General features: G+C 39.2%; 1 protein-coding gene across 1 annotated transcript; it reads right to left on the bottom strand.

The window, feature by feature from the left end:
* Positions 1-643: 643 nt before the first annotated feature.
* On the bottom strand, positions 644-1,582 carry LOC141640789 (uncharacterized). The gene is made up of 2 exons (XM_074449469.1): positions 1,248-1,582; positions 644-1,142 (listed from the first exon to the last, which is right to left on the bottom strand). The coding sequence occupies exons 1-2, from the start codon at positions 1,580-1,582 to the stop codon at positions 644-646; spliced, it is 834 nt and encodes a 277-aa protein (XP_074305570.1).
* Positions 1,583-25,677: the final 24,095 nt, after the last annotated feature.

Raw genomic sequence — 25,677 nt, forward strand, 5'->3', positions numbered from 1 at the left:
TTTTCAAAGGCGCTCTTAGCATGACTTGTTTCATTTTGTAGCATTTCTGCTAATTTTTCAAGTTCCTTAAGATGACTTTTACAAGAGGTTAGGTCAATTAAAAGTGAGTCTCGTTCTTGTGTTAACATAGAAACATGTTTGGTTAAAGACTTGTTTTCCTTTTCAGCATCATATGTCACAGTGGGTTTCTCTGTGACATTCAGCAGTTTGACCTTATTTACAAGAATCAGATTTTGCCTTTTCAGTTTCCTTACTTCTTTCTCAAGACAAGGTGAAATGTTATTTTGTTCAAGCTCATTTAGACACTCTCTTAGACCAACATTTTCCTCGGCTATGTTTTCAATTTCAATTTGCATAGCTTCAATTTTGTTGTTTTGGACACGACATTTATCAATGAATTTATCTAAGAGTAAACATACTTTGCTTTTGGAGAAGGATCGAACCTTTGTCTTGAGATGATTTACCTCATCTTCGAAGTTAGAATCAGAATCATCGGGATGAGCCATAAGACATTTGAATGTTTCTATTTTTGGAGACCTAAGGGCATCATTATTAAGACGAGTAGTAAGACACAACTTGGCATCCAATTCTTCCTCAAGGATCTCGTCCTCATCGGAATCGGACATTCCCCAAACAGCACACATTACTTTATTCTTGTATTCCTTCTTAGCCAAGTCACATTTTTTTTAGATTTGATGTTACCCCACTTTGGACATTCATTCATTTGGTGACCTTTTTCGTCACATTTAATGCAACCAACAATGGAAGTAGATCTCTTCTTTGAAAAATGTTTCTTACTAGAATTGTTGTTAAACCTCTTAGGATTATGACCATTAACAATATCCGCTATATTTCTAGTGAACATTGCAAACTCATCGTTTCCATCATCTTCCTCATTAATTGAGGTTGATTTGAAAGCAAGACCTCTTACTTTAGAGCTTTCACCAAAACGCTTCATGAGAGTTAACTCATGAGCCATAAGTGAGCCCATTAGTTCATTGAGGGTTAAAGTGGATAAGTCTTTGGCCTCCTCAATAGCCGTAACCTTAGGTTGCCATGTTTCTGTTAAACTTCGAAGGATTTTACGGACCATATCCTCAGATTCAAAATTTCTACCAAGACTCTTAAGGTCATTAACAATACTAGAAAAGCGAGAGGAAAGACTATTAATTGACTCATCTTTCATCATATTGAACATCTCATATTGTTGCATGAGAAGGTCAATACGATGCTTTTTCACTTGAGACGTTCCCTCATAAGCAAAGCTTAAGGTGTCCCAAATTTCTTTGGCCGGGGTACATCTGGAAATCCGGTTTACTTCTTGATCACCAATGCCATATTGAAGAATGGACATAGCTTTTGAGTTTTTCTCGACCTTTCTATAATCAGCCTCGACATACTTATCCTCACTTTTTGGGGCACTAGTACCATTAGCACTAGTAACCGTGATAGCAAGGGGCCCTTTTTGGATTATCAACCAACACTCATAATCTGTACTCTTAACATAGTGTTCCATGCGATTTTTCCACCATGAGTAGTTATCCCCAATGAAGATAGGATGCTTAGTATGTTTCCCGTCCATGACTATAGGATCAACTCTTTGGTAATTAACCAATATCAAGAGCACGAGGCTCTGATACCAATTGAAGAGTCAAGGACGAGAACACCTAAGAGGGGGAGGGGGTGAATTAGGTGTCCAATTAAAATTTTTAAGCTTGAATTAAGCTTCTTTGAAATCTAGGGCAATAGACTAAACTGATATGGACAATACTTTAAATGATAGAGGTGTTTATACTTAGAACTATTTGAGTTAGAAGTATATACACACGAATTCAGCTCAGTATATGTCACAAGAAAGTCGATCGTTGCCTGAGACCCGAAAAAGTATGAATGAAAGAGTATTTTTTCTTCAACTTAACAATGAAGATATTAAGTGAATACTTTTTAAGTTGAATACTCTTAGCAATGAAAATTTTAAGTGAATCTCTTTTAAGTTGAAAACTTGAGATACTTAATCGTTTTAAGTTCACAAGATTGAATCAATCAGCAGGTCTGAGACACAGTATTGAACACTGTGACACGTATGATTGCAGAGATAAACAATATATAAATAAGGAGAACAAACGTAAAAGTAAATGAACAAACAAGACGATGTTTAAAAAATTGGTTCAACCTCTACTCCGAAGCCTACGTCCAACCGTTATTTTATTACTTGTTTAGAAATTTACTCAAACAACTAAACCCCTTACAATGAAAATAACTCGCCAACCTACTCCGGTTGCATTTGCTTAAAGCTACTCCGCTTCAAGACTTTCACTCGCTCAAAGCTACTCCGCTTCAAGACTTAAGTTCTATCTCACAGGTTTACAGAGTCTTTGAATCTCAATCGTTCACTTAATGAACACGGAGATCACAATTAAGACCTAAACACGAGAATCATGGAACAAGCTCATATGCCACAGTGCAGCGAACTGATATATGGAGATTTACAGCCCTTTTGAAAAACGTTTGAAGACTTTTAAAATAGAAAACAATTTTGCAAATAAGTTGAAGAACAAGAGCTGACGTTTTGCAAAATATTTTAACAATTAATGCTCATAAAAGTCTTGAGAAATAAATGAAGCAAAGGCACCCTATTTATAGTGGATTTGATCATCTAAGTAGTACAACTTAGGTTAATTAATCCAATATTAAATAGATAGCCTTTGAGTGATGGTAAGTGTTAGGCTATAGGCTTGGAGCACAAGTCATTGATCAAAATCAGAAAACTCTTCCCAAAACACTCAACATGTGACACTTTACCAAAATGGCAAAAAAACTTTTCTAGCTTTAAAAGTTTGACAAGTTCAACTTACCATTTTTGTAAAAGGTAATTGCACAAATCTAGAGGTTTAATCAATGTGAATTTGTGACTTAAAGTTTCAGAAAACTAAACCCCAAACACTCAACATGTGACAACTTACCACAAATGGAAGAGTGCTTTAGTACTTGACTAAATCAACTTTCCATTATGTAAAAGTAGATGCACAACTTTAGAGGAGTCAACATGTGAGATTTGTAAATTAACTTTTCAGATTTGTTTTCAAACTAGGGTAATTCAAATGTAAAATCTTTGAGAATATGAAATTTGTAAAGATTTTGACACTTAAACTTTTTCGAATAAAAGTTCCTCCATACGGTAGTATCAGAAACCACAGTGCAGTGCACTGTTGCATGGTTTTGCAGCCACTTGACGTAAATGAGAATGTTACACTTACTCTTACATTTTTCGACTAATGCTAGGATCATATCATTGTCTTGACTTCTTGTTGACTTCATCTTGATCATGTTAAGCCGTCTTTGAGAGTCCATTTGATTGCTTCAATCACTAAGCATTTGTAATCGTTTACAACATTTGACTAAGGCTAAGGGATTTCTTGTCATAACTTCATCTTAATCATTCTTGAACCATCTTTGGAAATTCATTGAGTGCTTCAAATGCTAAACAATATAACTAAGAAGCAAACAATTAAATAACAATGAAACTTGGCATCATCAACCAAGTGTGTTCTAACATTATTATTTCTCTTTCCTTTGTTTTTGTTCTTCGCTTTACCATGTCTAGCTAATTCTCCCTGCTAGGTTTAGGGGATTCAATGAATGAATGTTAATTGCTAATTAGTTCATAGATTGTCATTGTTGTTTTAGTCTATGTTGTTAATCACTGCTTTAATGTATCTTGCTGATTGAATCGATGCAATTAGCCTTTTTAATTTTGGTAAGCCTTGACCTAGACCGGAAGGTTGAAAGGGGTGAGACCCGCAGTGAACAATATAATGCTTTAGTGAGGGCGGAAGCTAAGCTAATAGTATTTTAGGGCGAATTGAGACCGGAAGGAGATATTCATTGCCCCTTAGACCGACACATCGACTAATCTGTGACCTTAACTGCAATTAATTGACATTCATTGATGAACCGACATCCTAGTTTCCTTTCCCTCTGCTTAATTCTTCTTATCTCTATTTCTCTTGCCTTAATCTCATTAGTTTAGTCAAAACAATCAAAACCCCCATTGTGACCTTAGACAAACCGAGTAGACAAGTAGATAGTGACCGCCTCCCTGTGGAGATCGACCCTACTTACCGCTGACTTCTGTTAGTAGTATATAGGTATTTATTTTTGGTACTGAAACGACGATATCAAATTTTGGCGCCGTTGCCGGGGAGGCAACTACTTTATTTATTTGTTTAATTTTGTCTGTCTTTAGCCTCAAGGGATTTATCCCTTGAGGCCGTTCTCATCTTTTTTTCTTTAGTGCTGTTTTGATAGGTCCTACAGTTCCTACCTAGACAGTTCTAGGTAAAAGATCGTCAAAGGGAAGGCTTGCGTACCTTTGACCTTCCACCTATGTTCCATTCTATGGCGCAGGAGGTGGTTTACTGTGGTAGATGTGGTGCTACTGGGCACAATGCTGCTATTTGCATGGCAGAGAAAGACGAGGTCTACGCGTTCAAGCTGCGTAGACAAGCTAGCCATTCAGTAGTAATTGCGCTGCCACATCCACCTTATCAACGAGGCTATCACAAACCTCCATTTGTCTGGCCACTACAAGAACAAGCTCCTCCTCCTGATAAACGGAAAGAAGAGATTGCTGAGCTGAAATCTTTGGTGAAGGCACTTGCACTCCAATTGCAAGAACATGATAGATATACTTGTGCGCAAATTCATGAACTCGAGTCTCAAATATCTCAGTTAGCCGCTGAGATGAATGATGATTTGTATGACTTGGATTACGACGGTCTATCAGATAATGATGCTTCACACGAAGACTTATGCACTGTACAACAATTTTCACTCGATCGAATGGATTATGGTGGTCGATCGAGTGAAATAACTGAAGAAATGTTCGATCGAACACATTACACCACTCGATCGAACAACTGTTTTGAGGAAGTACTCGATCGAGCTGATTCATGTACTCGATCGAGTGATTATCAAGAGGAAAGCTCTCGATCGAGTGTCATTTCTACTCGATCGACTGATTTGGCCAGGGAGAGCAATGATATGTCACTTGGGTTCGTTTTAGATGACAATTTTGACGACGACAGTGGTTATGGTGAATCTCCCCTTTTTAAAGCCAAGCTGGATGCGCTTGAGGCTGCGATTTACAGGACGGAATCCACTGAGGAGGGTGACGAGAAGACAGCTGAGTCGGTAATTGCTCCTAGCACGGATGAGGTAATATATTCTTTTGTCAATAATTCCGACTGTGAGAGCAACCCACCTGAGGTAGTTAGCGATAATTTCATTGTTGTTAGTATTAGTAGTACGCTATCTCATATGACTCCTATTTTTTCTTCTTCCAATGCTCTACTCCCTCCCAGTTGGACAAGTAATTTAGCAGTTTTTCACCATACTTGTCATCGTAAATTTGTTAATCTGAAACGATGCCTTAGACTATTCCTAATTGCTCCTGAGCTCTTTTATTTTGTGGACAAATTTAGGAGCTGTCATAGGAAATTTGTTAAGCTTAAACGTTTATACATGTTATTTTCCTATGTTGCTATTATACTATGGTGCTACTTACAGTTTTGTGTAGCACATGCGCAGCTATTTGATCGGTTGTTGCGTGCTTTGAGCTGTTTTGACCAGGCTAAATTAGAGAGGCTCGATGAAGTAAAGAAGGTCGAGCTGGGACCTTTCTGAAACTAGCGCTACCCGGGAGGCAACCCGGATATTTATTTTTAGTTGTTTCTTTTTCAAACATTTCATTTTAGTTTTGTGTGTGTAATAATTGGTTTTTAAACCATAGACTAGATCGACTAAGCTTGTCTTGTTAGTTTCGCGGGCTGTTTTATTGCGTCTTTGCAGGTATATATTAAGGATGACTCGATCGAGTACTTTTGTAACTCGATCGAACACTGTAGCTGCTAATGTTACTCGATCGAGTATATATACATCTTGATCGAGTACCTGCCAAGGAGAAACCACTCGATCGACCATTATTCTTCCTCGATCGAGCAGTTTTAGAGGCCCAAGTCACTCGATCGAGTAATCTTCTCTCTCGATCGATTGCCTTTTGCTTGGAATAGCTTCCTGTGACGACGTTCTGGGCTATTTAGCGACCTCCCACGTTGCTGGCTGGTTTGGGGAGGTCCCTTATTCGCGTACTCTTATAAGCTTTCCGTATCTACACTCTTTCTCTTTTAGTTTGCATTTCCTTTCCATGTTTTGGTACAATGAGGACATTATACGGTTTGGTTTGGGGAGGTTATGCATCAATATCTGTGTCTGCATATTGTTTTTATTGCATTTCTGTTGTCATGTTTAATTTCTGTATGCATTGTTTCTTATTTTTATAAAAATTCAAAAATCCCATAAAAATTGAAAAAATTCAGAAAATCTCAAAAAATTCACGTTTCATTTAGCATATAGGTTGAGTCGGAACGGTAGATTTCAATGATGAAATTGCACTGCGATTGTCTTTTTACTTGAGCCTTGCATTGAACTATATATTCTTTTAGCTTTGTCTTTTGCATATCTACGAGTTAATGTTGAAATTTAGCTGAACGAATAGACTTGACCTGAAATTTTGGCAACCTACTTATAAATTCTAAGGAACTAGAGCTTAATAAACTGGTGTCATTTATGACCAGTTTCATGTAGGATTGTGAGTAGTTACTCCTTGCATATCATGTAACATTAATTCGCACACATATGAAATTCAATTGCTTTTTGCCTACATACATTCGGGTTAGTGGTTGGTGTCACATGCAGGGAGGTGCTTACATTCCCGTTTTCTCTCATTTTTACCCATTTAAACACCACATTAGCCGAATTTACCTGTTGACCCTTAGCTACATTCCAAATTTAGCCTGCCTTGTCAAGCTAGTTAGTGTATGTTTTTGCGGTATGTATTTCATTGTGCCAAGTTTGGCTTGTATCCATTGATTTGGAGTTGGTATTTAATGAAGAAAAGGAGGATGAAAAAAAAAAAGAATTTGGAAGAAAGAAGAAAAATGATGATGCAAGAAACCGGAAAAAAAAGAAAAAAAAAGATGTTGTTTGATGAGATCGGTTTCGCTCCTATGCTTTATTTACATTTATTGAGGAGTATTTTCAGTTCGGTTTGGTGAGTTTTGTGCCAAATGAAGGGCATATGCGCTTAATTCTATAATGAGTTGGAAATGGATGTTGTCATATGGTTTTGTTTAGGTACTAGCTTGGCCGCCTATACCTCCACATTCCCATAAATGTTTTGCCTTTTCTTACCCGTTGCCTCACTTTACCATATTTTTGTAAGCCCTCGGCTATGACAGGACCTTGTTTGGTTGGAATGTGTGTACGGTAGCTAGAATTGTCTATCATATCAGTTGCATGCATGTTTATGTGGGTCGTAGTTTAGGTGAGCGACTATATTTCTTTCTCTCTTACATTCATATGCTTACCCTTTGCTTCATGAGAGAAGAGTGACCCGTGAGAGTCCATTATTAAAGGTCTTGCAAGGCCGACGGTTCAGCTATTTTATAAACATCCTATAACTCGTTTGCATTTGACTGCTCGCTATAAGTGTTAGTTCGCTTGCATTAAATCGGTTTAAGTGGGCATTTGTAGCTAGCTCTGAGTTTTCATATCCGTTCCATTAGTTTGCATTTAGTTTACTCGAGGACGAGTAAAGGTTTGGTTTGGGGAGATTTGATACGTGCATTTTATATAGTCCTTTTAGGCCTTTTTATGCACGTATTTCTATGCTATTATCGTAGTTTTATACTACGAAATACCCAGAATATGCTACTTTGGTTTGTTTTGTTCTATTTGTAGGAATAGACCAGAAAGTAGTGAAATCAAGCCTTTTACCGTCCGTTTTGCATGCATTTAGAGGAAGAGTGAATTTGGAGCGGAAATGTTGCTGTTACGGGATGCGTGAAGCCATTTCGGGAGCTAAATAATCAAGTCAAAGCTGAAACTAACGGAATAAGTGGCTGTTGAAGTCAGATATCACTCGATCGAGTGCTTTACATGTCGATCGAGTGCTTTTGGATAGAATAAGAAGTCGATCGAGTACTTTCTATGGTCGATCGAATAATTTCATTTTAGGGTTTACTCGATCGAGTAGTAATTTTACTCGATCGATTGGTTTAAGCTTAATTCTGCTCGATCGAGCAGTTCTAAAGGGCTCGATCGAGTGATTCCTTATTGGGCTCGGGCTTTTTAGCTATTAATTCGTTATTAGGTTAAATAAAATCCTATTTTCTTATAAATAGGAAGGAGAGACGTCATTTTTAACTCTCCTCTCTCTCTGATCTATCACATATTACTCTTTACGTTACCTTGCTACTGTTCTCTGTCTTCTCTATTTTCGGATCTACTGTAATTCTCTCTTTCCTTTTTCTCTCCTTTTACTTAATGCTTATTATTTCTCTTTCCTTTGTTTTTGTTTTTCCCTTTACCATGTCTAGCTAATTCTCCCTGCTAGGATTAGGGGATTCGATGAATGAATGTTAATGGCTAATTAGTTCATAGATTGTCGTTGTTGTTTTAGTGTATGTTGTTAATCGCTGCTTTAATTGTATCTTGCTGATTGAATCGATGCAATTAGCCTTTTTAATTTTGGTAAGCCTTGACCTAGACCGGAAGGTTGGAAGGGGTGAGATCCGCAGTGAACAATAGAATGCTTTAGTGAGGGCGGAAGCTAAGCTAATAGTATTTTAGGGAGAATTGAGACCGGAAGGAGATATTCATTGCGCCTTAGACTGACACATCGACTAATCTGTGACCTTAACTGCAATTAATTGACATTCATTGATGAACCGACATTCTAGTTTCCTTTCCCTCTGCTTAATTCTTCTTATCTCTATTTCTCTTGCCTTAATCTCATTAGTTTAGTCAAAACAATCAAAACCCCCACTGTGACCTTAGACAGACTGAGTAGACAAGTAGATAGTGACCGCCTCCCTGTGGAGATCGACCCTACTTACCGCTGACTTCTGTTAGTAGTATCTAGGTATTTATTTTTGGTACTGAAACGACGGTATCACGTATCTAAACCAAGCTTAGTCATGGCTACGAGGCAAAATTTCGGCAGCATTTCGCTACTGTGGCCAAAACCCATGCAAAAGTGTCCCGGAAGACCTGTCACAAACTGAAATTCCAGCATGGTAGCAAGTTTACCCATAAATCAAAGGGTTCCAAAATATCGAGTTTTATCGAAAATAGACTAGTTTAAGACCATTTTCGAGCCCTTTGAAGCGGTATAGTAAAAGATGCTTTCATTTTGGTCTCATTTCATCAATACTCTATGAAAATTCGAAATATATGCATGGTTATGCTCCTAGCATGTTCAATTACGCATTTCTAATGTCAATTTCAAGGGAAAAATTCATTTGGGACGGAACCCCCAAATTTTCGACTATTTTGGGGATGAAAACCTTAATTTTCTATCCCAATTCAAGCTACAAATGCAAATTAAAGTAAAAACGAGATACATACCTGGATTTGTCATGATTTGTGGCGGATTTTGATCAAGTTTTGGTGAAATTTGGTTGGTTATTTGGGTTGTGTCGAAGAGAAAAGAAGAAGAAAAGTTTTTGTTTAAATGAAATAGAACTCGCGCAGAGTTCTGTTTTACTCAAGTATAGACGAGCTTGGGAGAAACGCAGTAATTGCTGCGCCCTTTCCCCAGCCCATATGCCTGTTGTGCGTATTCTCCAGTAGGTTTCGCAGCAGCTCTTGCTTTTAATTCGTTACAAATTCATTATTTGCGGGCCCAAGCCCCATATTTTCCCATGTATTTCTTTAATACAAATTCGATGCAAATTAAATCTCAAACACGATTCTCGGAAAGTCTCTTCTTCTATTAAGAAAATTAAATCTCAAACACGATTCTCGGAAAGTCTCACCTTCTACAATTCAATTATTCTTCAGCGGTTCTCGGAAAGTCCCGACTTCAACCAAAATAATTGTTATTAGCGGTTCTTAAAAAGTTTCGTTTGCTTCAAGCGTTTCTCGGAAAGTCTCGCCCCTATATAACGTCAAGTTTGCTCGGCGGTTCTCGGAAAGTCCTGCCTCCTTTTTTACTTAGTGGTTCTCAGAAAGTCCCGTCTCTGTCCTAGCAGATTCTTCTAATGTTCTGCTATCGACATCATATGATTCCTCACGAAGCCTAATATACTTTAAACGACCATCCCCGATAGTCGACAGACTCTAAAATGTTCCCGGCGATAGGTCCTTGGCTCAGACCCCTTCAGCCGCCTCGCGTCGCCAAAGTCTTTAGGTGGTAATATTCGATTAACCTGGAGGCTATTCTTTGACTTTTGCCTTGTCCAAGTCTCAGTCAAAGTGGGGGCTCTGCAAACACCTCTTTCTACACCTCCCGCCAACCACCCAGTGATGATTGAGCCGCATGTTTAATCACGCAAAGCGATTTATGACATTTTGTAAGTTCATCGACACGTGATAGCTTAAACAATTGAGTCAACCTCATGGTCGTCATATACGCGTCAATACGGTCATTTTGACAATAATTAGAGTACATTTGGAGTTCGAGTAAAAAACCGCTTCTATTTTTTAAAACCCTCTTAAAACCGAGTCAGAATATTCTGGAATTTTCCGGAGTATTATTCCCAAATTTTATCTTCTATCACGAAAATATTAACCTTGCGGAATAAGGAAGCATACATCTTCCCTAATTCCTATTTAGAACCGCCGAAATCTTTCTTGCTGAGGAGGAAACTGCCCAAGAGAGAACGCAGCAGGAGCTGCGCCTCTAAGAAGGATCGCAGTTCCTGCTGCGCCTTTTCCTGGGCTTCTTTTTCTTCAGTTTTCTGATTTCTTCCGGATTTCTTTCCTAATCCTACTTTTACCTAAATTCCTTCATGTGATTAGTATAAATAGAGGCCTCCGCCTCACATATTTTTCACGCGAGTGTTCGCCCTTCTCTTCTCCCTTTGCATTCTAAGACCGCGCTCTTGCTTTTCGACGCCTACGTGCTTGCTCTATGCGACCACGTAAGCTCATATCATTCTGAGTACCAGTCACGTTGCATAGACCGACCGACTTGACCACAACACTTTAATCAATTCAGTTAATTTGTTCTAAATCCTTTTAAGACATCACTTTGTCATCGAGTCGAGCAATCACTAAACCACAACTTAGTTAATATCACTTCGTCAAACATGTAAGTCTGAGGGTGTAAATCCAAATTTTCATTATTGTATATTATTTTGTATTAATTAATGTACGGATTTATATCACGAGTATGCTCAAAACCGATTTTAAAACAACTGTTTTTATCTATCTTTGTATAACAGCAGCGAAAGACGACCAAGAAGAAACGCACCAGCAGGTGCGTCTTCTGGAATAATCGCAGCATCAGCTGCGCCTCTTCCAGAGGCTCCTTCTCTGCTTCTTCTTCTTCTTCTTCTTCTTCTTCTTCTTCTTCTTCTTCCTCGAGTATCTGTTTCTTTTTTCGTCTTTCGTTTTTCTACCTTTATTTCTTCAATTCTCATATTTTTTTAGTTTATGAAATTTGTTTTTTTATTAATCCTTTTCTACTTAAATCCCTTATAATTAATATTTGCGGGTTTTCGTCATTAAATTCGAACCTGGATTTAAAAGGCTCGGTTTGTTCATATCAAGTCCCTTGAATTCGTCTTTGATATATGATTTCCATTCTGTTTATCATCAATCTTTATTTTTCAGTTTCCGTCTTAATCCACCTTCAAATTTTGCCCTTTTCGTTTTCGACGTCGTATAAATCATCTTTGTAAACCATTGCAATGTTTCGTTCATTCGCCCTTTTATCCCTTTATGACGGTTCCATATGCATGTAATATGATTAAATCACTTCTACTCGAGTTATATACCAATAATCGACATTAATTAACCAATGAACAATAAAGATTTAACGAGTATGACTTTCACAGTCAGAACCCAACTCAAGAACAGACGCACGGTCTGATGCGCCTTTTCTAAGGGGCGCAACAGATGCTGCGCCTGTTCTGAGGTGGTTTCTACCTCTGAACTCATCTCGTTCAGACGTAGCTTTGGTTCAAGGCTTTAATCGACTATTATTTCATAGTATCACTAAAAATTCGGCGTAGTTTCATATTTTAAATTCGTTTCTTTTATTTTCTTTTCAAGCCCTTCCGTTTTAAAGCATACTGATAAGTGGTAATTTCGTGCCGTTTTACCCATAATTTTATCTTATACTTAACTCGATTTTGTGTGCTTTAAATGTTAAATAGCTCATTTTACTATTTTAATTAGTAATTATTAGTTTTATTATATTTATTGCGAATAATTGTTATTTTGAAAAAAATTGGTACCGCTCTTCTTATTCAATTTTGTAGGTATCAAGTTGAATAAAACTAAGTTGAATAAGAGTCAAGCAAACAGTTCAAGATAAGTCAAACCGTAAACAAATGAACAAAACATGATAATTAGAAGTGATACTCAACAATCCCTCATTCACCTCCTCTAATCAGCAATACCAAGCCCACACACCTCCCTCCATCATCAATTCAAGTACTGTCCCGATGCCGGCGTCAACTCACCAGCCTGTTCCTGTTTCCGTTCCTTGCTCACCATGAGCAACCGTGGCCAACCACCTGCTCCTCGCACCGACCCGATTCCTATACCAAATTCGCACCACCATCATCTCCATACTTGACTACATCCACCCCAGCAACCCAGCCGATTCGTCGAGGTCACCCTCACTAATTCCGGCGACCACCAGCACCCGTGGCCCCCATGACAACCAGCAACAATGTCGCAGCACCATCACGATTGGCTTTGTTACTCCGACTCCGTGCTGAATTCGAGAAGTTCATCTCCACCGGAACCGAGTGCTACCGCCATCGTGATTCTCATCTCTGACCAGCAGTAGCAGCAAGTAACGACCACCGAGTTCAGCGGTAGCAGTCCAGACTCCATTCTAAACCAACATTGAGCAACTCATGGCTCAATCTTAAACACCAAGCTGCTGCTCCTCTACTTTGCTTCATTTTCACATGACGACGGAACCGGTCACCAGCAACCACCATTCAACACCCCACAACCACCTGCTCATATCATCTCATTTCCGTCAGTCAGACCAAACAACCAGACCCCACCAATTCCGTCCTCAACCAATTCGACCACCTCCATTGAAGCACCAAGCAGCAGCTTCGACGAGCCCAGATCCAACCACCATGGGTCCATTCGACCAAGCCGAGCCGCCAAGTCACTATGGTCGAGTTGTGGTTTGTGTTTGACTGATCCTATCAATTTGTTAATTAGATGAGTACTGAAGGGAAGAAAGTAGAAGACACAAAATGACGATTCTGCTCTTGTTAACAAATGACGAAGGATTACTTAAGTGAGGGCTGTTTAGTAAGTCATCTCATTTTAGAATGGGATATTCTACGGTGTACCCCTGAGTTTTTCGGTTTTCTATGTTATACCCCTCTTTTTTTTTAATTCTACATTGTACCCCTGAATTTCTTACTTATTTCTCCATCATAACCTCGTTTAACTCTCCATTAACTTTATCATTATCAAACGACCGTACTTTGACCTTTATTATGACTTATGAATGTTGTATCACCATTATATATATGAGAAACATCACAGATCACTTTTAATAAGCACCAACTACTATTGAAAACATCTGTTATGATTCATGACATGATAAAGGAGATTTTTTGAACTTTTAACTAGTTTCGTATACTATTTCTTGGGCTAATGATTAATTCAGCGAACTAATAAGTAAATGAGTAGGTTATCGACTAATTGGAATGATAAATAGACGATTTAATAGGTCATTTAAGAAACTAAGTTAGCAATGACAATAAATAAGGTCATGGTATAGACTAATTTATAGAGTTTAGGGGTACACCATAGAATATAAAAAAGGGAGGGGTACAACGTAGAAAACCGAAAACCACGAGGGTACACGGTAGAATATCCCTTTTAGAATTGTAATCGTATAAGAGAAGACCCTAGTTCTGAAAAAGGGGGGCAGCCTTCGTTAGACAATAGTTCAGACGACAGCATTTGGATAGAAAGACGCAGTATGTAGTAGATAGTTTGAGTACACAAATACTCTCATTTTTCCTCTCATTTTTCCTCATTTATAATTATTTTAGAGTAAAATTTAGTAATTAATTTGGAACAAGATTTCATCTTTTGTAATCATCCTCTTAGATCTATGCAATTCCATTTCTCTACTTACTTATGGTATAATTTTCTTCCCTTTTCTCATTTTATTGTTCTAGTTTAAAGTTTCTATTATAATTTATGTTATTGTTAGTTTTAGTTGGTAATTTGATTAAAGTTTGTTACTTTGTTAATTTGGTTAAGTTTACTTTATGTTTAATGTTAATAGGTAGCATTATTAGTTTAGTTTTAATTATATTTAGTGAGTATATTATGCTAGGGTTAAGGGGAAGCTCTTGTGGGTTTAATGGGTGGAATATGAGTTGTGTTTAGTTGTTAATGATTATGGATAACTTGTTTTTAAGCTTATGCACACAAGGTGTTTGTGGAAATGACCGAGTGAAAACTTGAGCAATTCCACTCTCCTTATTAGCTATTCTTTGAAGCGAGAGTTTAAGACTAGTTAGTAGAGTGCTTAAGCTTTGCCTTGATAAAATACCCATATTCATAGTTTTATTTGTTTACATATTTCGTTGGATGTTTGCCTCTTATCTTGTGCTTTGAACATGTGTGGGATTGCTTGAGCGAGAGTTTGGCTCTCCTTGTGTTTGGTTTGACTTGCTTGCGGCGAGAGTCGGGCTTAGTTGGACCGTACTAGATAGGTGGATTGGGGTTAGTTAGGGCGAGAGTTCAACTAGACTTGACCCAAGGACTGTCTCATATCGAGAGATAGGGACACACCTAGACTTCACCCTCCGTTATGCCGTCTACATTGACTTAGACTCGACCCCTCCTACTTGGGTGACTTCGACACCCTAGTCTTTCTTCTCATTGTGCTTACCTTGCTTGTTTACTTGCTTGTTCATTTATTTCATGTTCTTAGCTTAGATATTTAGCATAAAATAACCACTTCAATCTTATTGACCCACTAGACTAAAACAAAGAGAGAGACTTATAAACCATTTCTAACACACCATCTCTGTGGATCGACCTCCTTACCCTACTACATTCATTAGTTTAGTATTGAGCTTACAAATATTGTTTGCATACCGAGGAGTACGACAAACTCGGTATCAAAATGGCGCCGTTGCCGGGGATGGTGCATAGTTAGATATAAGTCTTAGTCTAAGTTTTAGCCTAGTCATTTTATTGCTTTTCAAAACACAAAAAAAAAAACATGTTGTTTATTCGTTACTTGCATCTTTAGTTGATAGTTATTAGTTATTTGCATTTAGATTCTTGCATTTAATAATGTCGTCCTTTAACATTTGTCAAAATAAAAATGAACCATTTCATGACTATCTTGCAAGATTTGACAATTATTTCTCTTATGTTTGGTCTTGTACTCTTTCCGATTGGGAATTACGTTGTGTATTATGTGATGGCATGAACCTTGAAACTTGTGATTTGGCTAATTACATGAGTTGTGATAGAGTCTTTCATATGAATTATGACGAATTCTGGGGACTTATAGGATTCATGGCCAACCAATGTGAGGAGGTAGGCCATCAAGAGTTTTGGACAAGCGTTAAAGATGACCCAAATATACATGTTGTCCCTTCCCCCGTTATTGAGAATGATATGCATGCATTTTCATCTACTTGTGATATATGTGGTGGTTTAGGACATGACCCTCAAGTTTGCTCTTCATATGCTTATTTTTCATACACTTTGAATGGTAATGTGATGAATGATGTCAATGGTAAGCTACCACCTAACAAAGACTTCTCACATTATCCCTCTTCTCCAATTTCACCTCTTGAACACCAACTCACACCCCAAAATGAGAATTTTGAAATTTTAAATAATGGTAGTGAGTTTGAGTTCATGAGGTTTGATGATGACTATAGCATGAATGATTCAAGTCGTCCTCTTGTTGAGGTCAATTTGAATGACATTTATTTGGTTGAGTTGGAATATGTGGCATTTGATGTGAATCTCGAGAATGAGAAATGTGTTGATGATTTTGTCGGTGGGAAAAGTCCTTGGGATGAGTATGCAATTATCGATGTTCCCTACGATGAGGAAATCAAATTACGCACCCCTTGTCTTGAGGATGTTTGTATTTCTAGCTTGGCCATTGAATTAATGAATGAATGACTTGAGAGTTCTTGTGACGATGAGATTGTGGATACCATTGTTGATAGCCTTGATGAGGGAGGGGATATTTCTCTTGATGTTGTTGAACCCCTTTTTGAGAGATTTGAGGATTCTTTTTATGGTGAGGATGAGCTTCTTGTACCCACTCACGACCCAGACCTTATTTCTCTCACCCTCTTATTGAAGGTTATGTTTGTTGAGAAGGAGAGTGTGAGCACCGATTGTGGAGGGGATTGTGAGGTGCACCTACTTGGTGAACCCGTCTTTGAGAGATTTGAGGCACCTTTTTGCGGTGAGGATGAGTTTTTTACACTCACCGATGACCTTGACCTCATTTATTATGCCCCTTTGCTTGAGGTTATGACTTTTGATGTGGAATATGATGCTCCTTTACTTGATAAAGCTTGCAAGGGTAAGTCGTTTGAAACCCCCCTCCTTGATTTATTTGATGATTATGACGTTTCCCCTCCCTCTTGGAAAAAGTTGTGTTTGAAATGGATGAATGGAGGGGAGAAGCAAGGGACAAGGAGACTAATAAAGTTTCCTATGTTGTTGATTGTCCCTTGCTTGTTGGTTTTGATCATTCTCCTCCGATGAAGGAGGAAATATTTTATGAAATTGAGTTTGAAAATGTCGAGGAGAATGATCACAACCTTGATGATTGAAGGAAGTTCAAAGATGTGAGCTTCATTGACTTGGGCAAGGAGTTAAGTGGCCTTGCCCATAGGTTGTGGGATCCCGGTTAATTGTTGGAATCACTTGTAGGTTTGGCGGTTTCCTCAAAACCGCGCTTCTTGGGAGGCAACCCATGCTTTTTATGCATTATTTTTCTTTTTGATAAATTTTTCTAAAAACCCAAAAACATGTTCTTTTCTTTGAAATTTTTTTGAAAAACCAAAAACATGCATTTAATTTCAATTTCCTCAACACATTTGTTTCTTTTTGAAACATAGTAAATAAATAAGTGTGGGGAGGAAATTTTATATTTCAAAAATCTTCAAAAACATGTATTTCATTTCCGAATTTCCTCCACACATTTATTTCCATTGAAAATTATGTAAATAAATAAGTGTGGGGAGGAGATTCTATTATTTAAAAATACAAAAAACATGTCTTTTTATTTTTCCTATTTCTTCCCTACATTGCGTTCCATCGAGGACGATGTAAATTTTAAGTGTTGAGGAAAATATCCACCTTGTGTATATTTGTATATATTTACTTGTTAATTTGAGAAAATTTCAAAAATTTCAAAATTTTTGCATTGTTTATATCATGTATATTGCATTTGTCCTAACCATTTTGATAGGCAACACATGCGAGCATCGGAGAAGACGCTTGGTAAAATTCTTCCAATCCTTTCTCCTTTATCCTTCCTTTTCCTTTTGTATATATAAGCAAGGAGGAGGACGAGATATATGATGTGGGTGTTCCCTTTGGGAATCGTTTTGGAAATGCTTGTGTTGTTGGTGTGCTGTTAGGACTAGATATTGTATGCATTTAGACTAGACATGTATATATGTGTTCACTCTTGCATTCACGTAGCTTGTTCATATGTTTAGTTATATTTCATACACTTTGCATCGTGTTTGTAAATAGTTGCATAGAGGGTCTAAATGTCGAGGGTATACATCGTCAATGATGATAATTGTTTTGCCCGTGTCATTCCTCTCTTGATAGCTTGTGCCTTTGATGACACATGGTTAGGGTTTTTGCTTGCAAAAACCCGGAAGTCTAGCTTAACAACCGAGTTGCGACCACCCTGTGAGACCGTATTGGACCCGAGACTCGTCCTAGGACCGACATAGCTACTCAAATGTGAGGATAGAGCCTCCATATGGCCGGTCCATCAAACCGGTCCCGTTAGATATTTGTGAGTAGTTCTCCTTGCGTGGTGTGTCATGTCAAAACGTATAAGTATGGAGCTCGTTCCTTAATTCCGTAGAAGTGTTGATGTGCATATTGAGACGATTTTGTTCAATAAAGTAACCTCACTATAGCCAAATAAGCCTTTGTTATACCCTTGAGTCATTTCTCCCTTTTGTCAACCCATTTTGAGCTTAAGCCTTGTTGTTTCTATTGCCAACAAAACACTTAGATCCCATAAACAACTCAGCTTTGTTGAGTAGTTCGTCGTTGTCATCCGTTTTTAGAAGTGTATTTGGGTTGGAATTGACTTTTCTTGGGGTGTATTGTCTTTGATATCACATAAATGTGACAGATCTTCAATTTTGGCTCATTTTGCAAGAATAATAAGGTTACAAGTGTTGGAAAAATGAAACAAAGAAAATCAAATAGAAAAGAGAAACATGAAATGAAAAACAAAAAGAAAAGAATGTTGTATTTGTGTTCAATAAAGGGTTGATGGATTTGCAATTGATCTTGTTTAGAAAAGAAATGAATAATTTTTTGGAAACGGCTATTTTTGCCAAATTTTGTGGAAGAATCCTTTTGCATTTGTTACGGTTTAGTGGATTGGTTAAATGTGGCGACTACTCGATCTTTAGCCCCACATATCCTAAAATGGTGCTTGCACCGACCGTTTTTTCACCTAACCCAAGCCCCGTTACAACCCGGTTATCTCTCTTATATGTGCATTATTTTGACATTTCACATGCGGATATTGGATGGAGTACCATATGAGAATGCGGGCATGCTTCGCAAGTCAAGTTAGGGGAGTGATTTTGGTTACTTTTTGTCACAAAAATCACCCAGTTCTTCAATGAGTGACTAGTGAAACCCGTGAGAGTCGGACTTGGGTCTCTTTTGGTCAAGTGTTTGATATGGAGTCGAGTCTTGTGTGTGTCATGTAAATCTTGGGAGTATAGCTAGTGCTTCCCCTTTCCTCTCCTAGGATTCGTTCCTTGTGCATTCCGTGTTATCAATGTTAGCTACTTGAGCTAGACCTAGGGGACCGACACCATGGTAAGACCTTGAGACGGCATCCTCCACTAAAGACTTTCTTTGTTCGGTTTTTGAAATCCCGCTTAGGTGATGAAGCGGATCGACTTTTTGTGATGCATCTTATATGCTTGTTTCGTGCTTAAATGTTAGGATGTGTCCAATTTTCCGCAAGACCCCACTTGTCTTGCAATAGGGCACTCTCCCTCATATGTGTCAAATTGTGAGTTGAAAGGGCTTCGGGTGTAGCTAAACCCGATTCGGATTTTATAATAAAATATTTTTTGCTTATTAGTTATTTTTACATTACGGGTCTTTAGATTAGTTTAATGAGCTTACTCGAGGACGAGTAAGATTTAAGTGTGGGGAGATTTGATAAGTGGTAATTTCGTGCCGTTTTACCCATACTTTTATCTTATACTTAACTCGATTTTGTGTGCTTTAAATGTTAAATATCTCATTTTACTATTTTAATTAGTAATTATTAGTTTTATTATATTTATTGCGAATAATTGTTATTTTGGAGAAATTTGGTACCGCTCTTCTTATTCAATTTTGTAGGTATCAAGTTGAATAAAACCGAGTTGAATAAGAGTCAAGCAAACAGTTCAAGACAAGTCAAATGACACGGCTATCGCAACCCTATCAAAGATAAAACCTAACGGTCTCAACTAAAATGTAGCAGAGGCAGTCGAGTACCTAAACTACGAGATTTAGAGGAAAGAGAAAAAAAAGTAAGAGCAATAAGAGCAGGAAAATCGGTTTAAACTATCAAGAAGAGAGGGACATGTCGGGATTTCGGTTCACTACGGTAGTCCAAAGAACTCACCAGAAATGATTCAGACGAACTAATGTGAGACGGATGTTGAAAGGTCCTTTCGATCCACTTTCTATCCTAAAATACCACTAACTTAACTTTCATCCTCATTAGGGTAGTCTACTGTTCATAGCAGGCCTATTTAGTCCAATCTTTCGATCCATGATTAATTTTAGCCAGATTAAAGGGTGACATAGAAGCGTGCACTCAACTAAGTCTAATAAATACAATTAAGTTGCTATGGTGACAGGGTCTCACAATTAATTCATCTAATTCATTTACTACATCGTCGCATTTCTACCGCAGATCCCCTAATCCCAACATGAAAGGGGTTTAGCTACTCATGTCGCTAATTAAACTAACAACAATTAAATTCCCAGCAATAAACATAATGAAATAACAATTGAAAAGCATTAAAGAGAAATTAGGGCAAGGAAATAAGGAGACAAACAAGAAATTAAAGCAACAAAAGGTTAATTATTATTAAAGGAAGAAAAGGAATTACAATCAATGCGAATCCGGCGTAAAGAACAATCGAATCCGAGCAATAATAATCCCAAAACAAGGTTACAATGAATGATGAAAAGTAACGTAACAAAGTTCTCAGTAGCAAAGTTTATAAGATGAAAGATGATCCTCATTCACCTAGTAAAGCGTGCTTAAATAGCAAAATAAATAAGTTTAGCAAAATAAACACTCACGCGGGCTAATTAAAGCCCATAACCATCAAAACCACTCGATCGATTGGATTAAAACCACTCGATCGAGCAAATCCTCAGCCAAATCTACTCGATCAACCAGAAAGTCACTCGATCGAGTTGATGGTCTTTCTGCAATTAAGGGTCGAGCAGTAAACTGCTCGATCGATCATTCTGGGATGTAGAAACCACTCGATCGAGTGGAAAAACTGCTCGATCGAGTGCTTCATCTTCATTTCAGCTCAAGTCCGCCACCAAATGCCTCGTAATGCGTGCCACAACGCTTCCAAATGCAGCATCTCACTCTAGAACAATCCCGTCTCCTCTAAATGCATGCAAAAAGGACGAAAAAGGGTACGATTCCACTATTTTCGCGTTCATTTCTACAAAAAGGACAAAACGAACCAAAGTAGCCAATTCGGGGCAAAATACCATAAAAACAGTATAAATATGCATAGAAATACGTGCTGAAATAGGCTAAAAAGACTATACATTAGGCACGTATCAAATCTCCCCAAACCGAACCTTTACTCGCCCTCGAGTAAACTCAAAACTAAACTAATGGAACGGAAACGATAACTCAGAGCTAGCTTAACTTGTCTACTTGAACCAATTTAATGCAACAAAAACTAACAGTTAAAGCTAAGCAGTCAATACGCAAACGAGTTATAAGCTGTTCAGAAATATAGCCAACCTATCGACCTTGCAAGACCAACAAAATCGAACTCTTTCGTGGTCACTCTTCTCTCATGAAGCAAAGGGTGAATATCATATGTAAAAGAGAGGAGAAAACACAGTCACTCACCTAACTGCGACCTACATAGCATGCATGCAACAAAAATGAAAGACAATTCAAGTACTAATGCACACACTCCAACCAATAATGTCCGTCATAGCCGAGGGCTTACAAATAATATGGGAATAGTGAGGTTCAGGTGAGAAAAGGCAAAACATGTTATGGAAATGTGGAGGTAAAAGCGTCAAGCTAGTTCCTAACAGGACCATAGTAAACCATCCGAATCTCAACTGACTGAAAAACTAAGTACAAGTGCCCTTCATTTGGCACACAGCTCACTAAACTCAAACACAATCTCCTCAAAAAAAATGTGGAATAAAACGGAGGAGTCAGACGGTCACAAACTTCTCTTTTTTAAACACCGTCTGAAATAGCTAACTGAAACAACAACTTTTTTTTTTCAAACTTCTTTCTTTCTTTCTTCTCCTGTATCACGTCATTCAACTTCTTTTTTTTTTCTTTTTTTTTTCATTCTTTTTTTTTTTCATTTTCTTTTTTTTCTTTACTTTCACGTTTTTTTTTTCAATACTTTTTTTTTCTTCTTTTCCTCCTTCCTCAATTCTTACACCAACTCCAAAACAAGAAATACGGACCAAACTGTAATGGAAAAACATACCACAAAAGAACATACTAACTAGCTTGACTAGGGCAGGCTTAGTTTGGGGTGTAGCTAATGGGTCAAAAGGCAAATTTGGCTAATGTGGAGCTAAATGGGTGAAAAATATAAGGAAAGGGAAATTTGCAAGCACCTCCCTGCATGTGACACCAACCACAAACCCGAATATGTGCATTTGACGAGAAATTGAATGTCATAAATGTGCAAAAAAGACGAACATGCTATGCAAGGAGTACTAATCAAAATTCCTAATCAACTGGTCATGAATGTCACCTGTTATGTGCTCTAATATCTCAGAATTTTTAAGTAGTTTGCCAATTTATCAGGTCAAGTCTAAACAGTCAGCTATATTTGAACAGAAACTCGTAGACTATGCGTATGACAAAGCTAATAACTATCAATAAAGTGCAAGGCTCAAGTAAAAAGACAAGTTATAGTGCATTATCATCATGGAAATCTACCGTTCCGACTCAACCTATATGCAAAAATAAACGTGAATTTTTTGAATTTTTGAATTTGTCTATTTTTTTGAATTTTTGATTTTTTAAATGAAAGTAAACAACAATGCAAGCTGAAAATAAACGTGAATGCAAAAATAAATGCAAATGCAGACTCAAAAGGATGCAATACCCTCCCCAAACCAAAACAGACAACGCCCTCGTTGTCCTCCAAAGATACACCAAACAGATATATACGGGGAACGGAATATACAAACAACAAAAAAAAAAAACAATAAAATAAAGGAGACGAAATAAAAGAGTAAGAGATACATACAAAATACGAACTTCCCCAAACCAGCCAGAAAACTGGGGAAGTGAGTAGACCAGTAGCTACTCGTCGTCGTCGTCACTGCTCCCACGGCCAACCTCTGCCCTGTACTCCAGGTCTCTCTCCTCCTCTCTCCTCCTCCGCTCCTCAGCGCGAGCTCTCTCCACTGCCACCTCTGGGTCCTCCTCCTTCTCCTCCTCGGATACTGGGTACCCCTCAGGTGGGTACCGGAAGAAGGAAGGGTGTGGCCAACCCTCCGGGATTGGTCTGTGTCGCCGCAAGTGGTACTCGTACAGAGGGTGTAAGGCAAGAGCCATGTCCCTCTCCATACGAGCCTGACGCGCTGCAACCTCAAGCAACAAACCGTAAACTGCGCCCCCTTGGTCCAGGACCGCGGGCGCCACAAAAGGAGGAGGTGGTACGAAAATAGCCGGTAAGACCGGCTCAGTCTGTGTCTGGTCAGTGGGAGTTGCAGGAGTAGGAGTGGTAGTAGTAGTAGTAGTGGGAGTAGGGGTCGGGTCGGGAGTAGCCGTGGAAGGCTGGGCACTCCCTGAAGGTGTAGACCCCTCTCCAGTCTCAAGTCGCCGCTTCTTGGCGGCGGGTGCATCAGGAGTGGGTCGGAGTGGAAGGTGAAGGTCAGGCAGTTGTGGTAGACGGTGGCCCTTTGCAACATTGGCCAAGGGCTCAAGACGGGGGAGAGTCTGACAGGGTAAGTCAACAGACAAGGAGCCGTCTATCTTCCACGTCTGGTAGTCTGGGGTAAGCCAATGCTGAGAGAGCATGGCGTCCAGACTCAGTAGCCTCTCTCCAGCGAGGTACTGCAAGTCACGAGGCCAAACAGGGAAAAGGCGACGGGCAAGAATGGTGGCTATGCCACCGCAGACAATGGTTCCCGTCTCCTTCGACCCCCGCTCAAGGTACTGGGCGGTCAAGTAAGCTATGTTGAGGGTAAAAGGACCCTCACAGTCGACGTTCAGGTAACCGCCCAGGATGGAGAGCTCGGTGTTGGTCACGTTGTTCGGCTCCTTTCGGCCGAAGATAGTGCTCCCCATCAGTCTAAGGAAAACACGGACAGGGGGTAGATGGACCTGATGGAGCTTTCGCTCCCTGAAAGTGGTCTGGGCCAGACACCGCCAAAGCTGACGTTGGACCCTCCTAGGTGGGGCAGTTAAGCCCGTAGAGGAAAGGTCAAGTAAACTACCAAACTCCCCTAAAGTCCTCTGAAAGGTCCGGTTAAACAACCGGAAGGACACTGAAAGACTATCGGGGCCAGCCTCGTGTGCCTCGGGGGAGAAGGTAAAAGAGCTGAGAAACTCGAGACTCAGCTCTAAGAAGGTACGGCCCCTCATGGTGATGAGTCCGGCCATCCTCGTGCCCTGTAGTAAAGTACAGACCGACTCGTAAATGCCGAGTCTCGTAAGCGCTGATTCCTCTAGGAATCGGGAAGGAACATGCACACAGCGAACCAGGTTATAAAATTTCGTACGATGTAAAGCGTTAACGAAAAGTACCTGCGAGTAATCTGGATGAGGGTCGAGGGAAGTGTCACCTCGGACCGTAACAGTGCCAGAAGTAGAAGCAGAAGCGGAAACAGCAGCTGTAGAAGTGCTAGGAGCGGAAGTAGAGGGTACTGGAGCTGGTGTAGCTCGGGACTGTCTACGACCCCGGCCTCTGGAACTTAAAGCAGAAGCTCGTGAAGCGACGGTGTGAGGAACCAGGGCTGCTCTGAAGGCATCTGCGACTGCTGGCGAGTCCGCCACATGTGTAAAAACAGGGGGTGGTGCAGAGGTAGTGGCTACTGTGGTCACCGCTGAAGAGGAACTAGCAGCAGTGCTAGCTGTGGTGGTGACCGTAGAGGAAGAGGTAGCCTGAACTGGGCTAGCAGCTGAGCTAGCTGGAGCAAAAACTGTCCCTGCAGCTGAAACTAGGAACACAGGGGCTGCAGTGGTCACTAAAGTGGAGACAGTGGCAACAGCAGGGGCCACTGTCTCACTCGAAGACGGACTGGAGGACGAACTAGTGGATGGTAAAGAACTAGAATCCATCCTGCAAACAGAAATTAAGGGAGACCAGGGGTATGATGAGAAAATAGCTGCTAACCGTGGCTAAAACAACACGTAAAACCAGCATGTGACAGCATATGAATCCCCTACAAGTCGAAATGTCGACTTTACAGCATAGAATTCCCAACAATCCTCAAAAATTTCGAAGTTCATCATGTAGAGAACGATAGGGGACGGGAGTAGCAGTTAACAACAGCATTAAGTGAGAACAACTGAGGTTAATTAAAGCAATGCAGCATATAAACCGTCTGACAGTCGACTTAAACAACCCTAATCGCAGTTTCTGTGCAAAGGTTCAGTGAAAACATGTCTAAGCATCGACGGGAGTGCAATTTCAGTTAACAATCAGCAGCAAAATCGCAACAAAGATGCTAACTATGCAAGATACAGCAGCAAAACCGAAGTGACAGTCGAAAAATTCGACTGTCCTGAACCAAACCACAAAAATCATGTGAAATTCGAAAAAAATACAATAAACTGCGAGGAATTGGGAATTATGATCTTCAAGCAGGAAAGATAAGGGCAACAAACACAATCAAGTCGAAAAGAATCGACTAAACAGGAATTTCGAACCCCTCTTTCAATTTCACCTCATAAAATTCGAATTAATCGAAATTAAAATGCAAGAGGTTATAGAGAGCACTTACTTGATGGCAAGAATCCTACAAACGAGCAATTAATCTTCAAAGAACAAGAACAATAGGCGATTTTCGATCGAAAAAATCGCAAACCCTAAAACCCTCTTAAAAACGAGAAAACGAACACAAATTAAGGGGAAAATAAGGGGCTTTTGAAGATTAATATGC

This window comes from Silene latifolia, chromosome 2 (genome assembly GCF_048544455.1).
Source record: "Silene latifolia isolate original U9 population chromosome 2, ASM4854445v1, whole genome shotgun sequence".
Classification (NCBI taxonomy): Eukaryota; Viridiplantae; Streptophyta; class Magnoliopsida; order Caryophyllales; family Caryophyllaceae; genus Silene; species Silene latifolia.

Bases quoted from the DNA above. Each gene is read 5' to 3' on its own strand.
- LOC141640789 (XM_074449469.1), bottom strand. From the start codon at position 1,582: ATGGACGGGAAACATACTAAGCATCCTATCTTCATTGGGGATAACTAC. The intron at 1,143-1,247 runs GTCTCAAGTGAA...TCGCTTTTCTAG, and splicing joins AGCTTTGCTTATGAGGGAAC to TATTGTTAATGACCTTAAGA.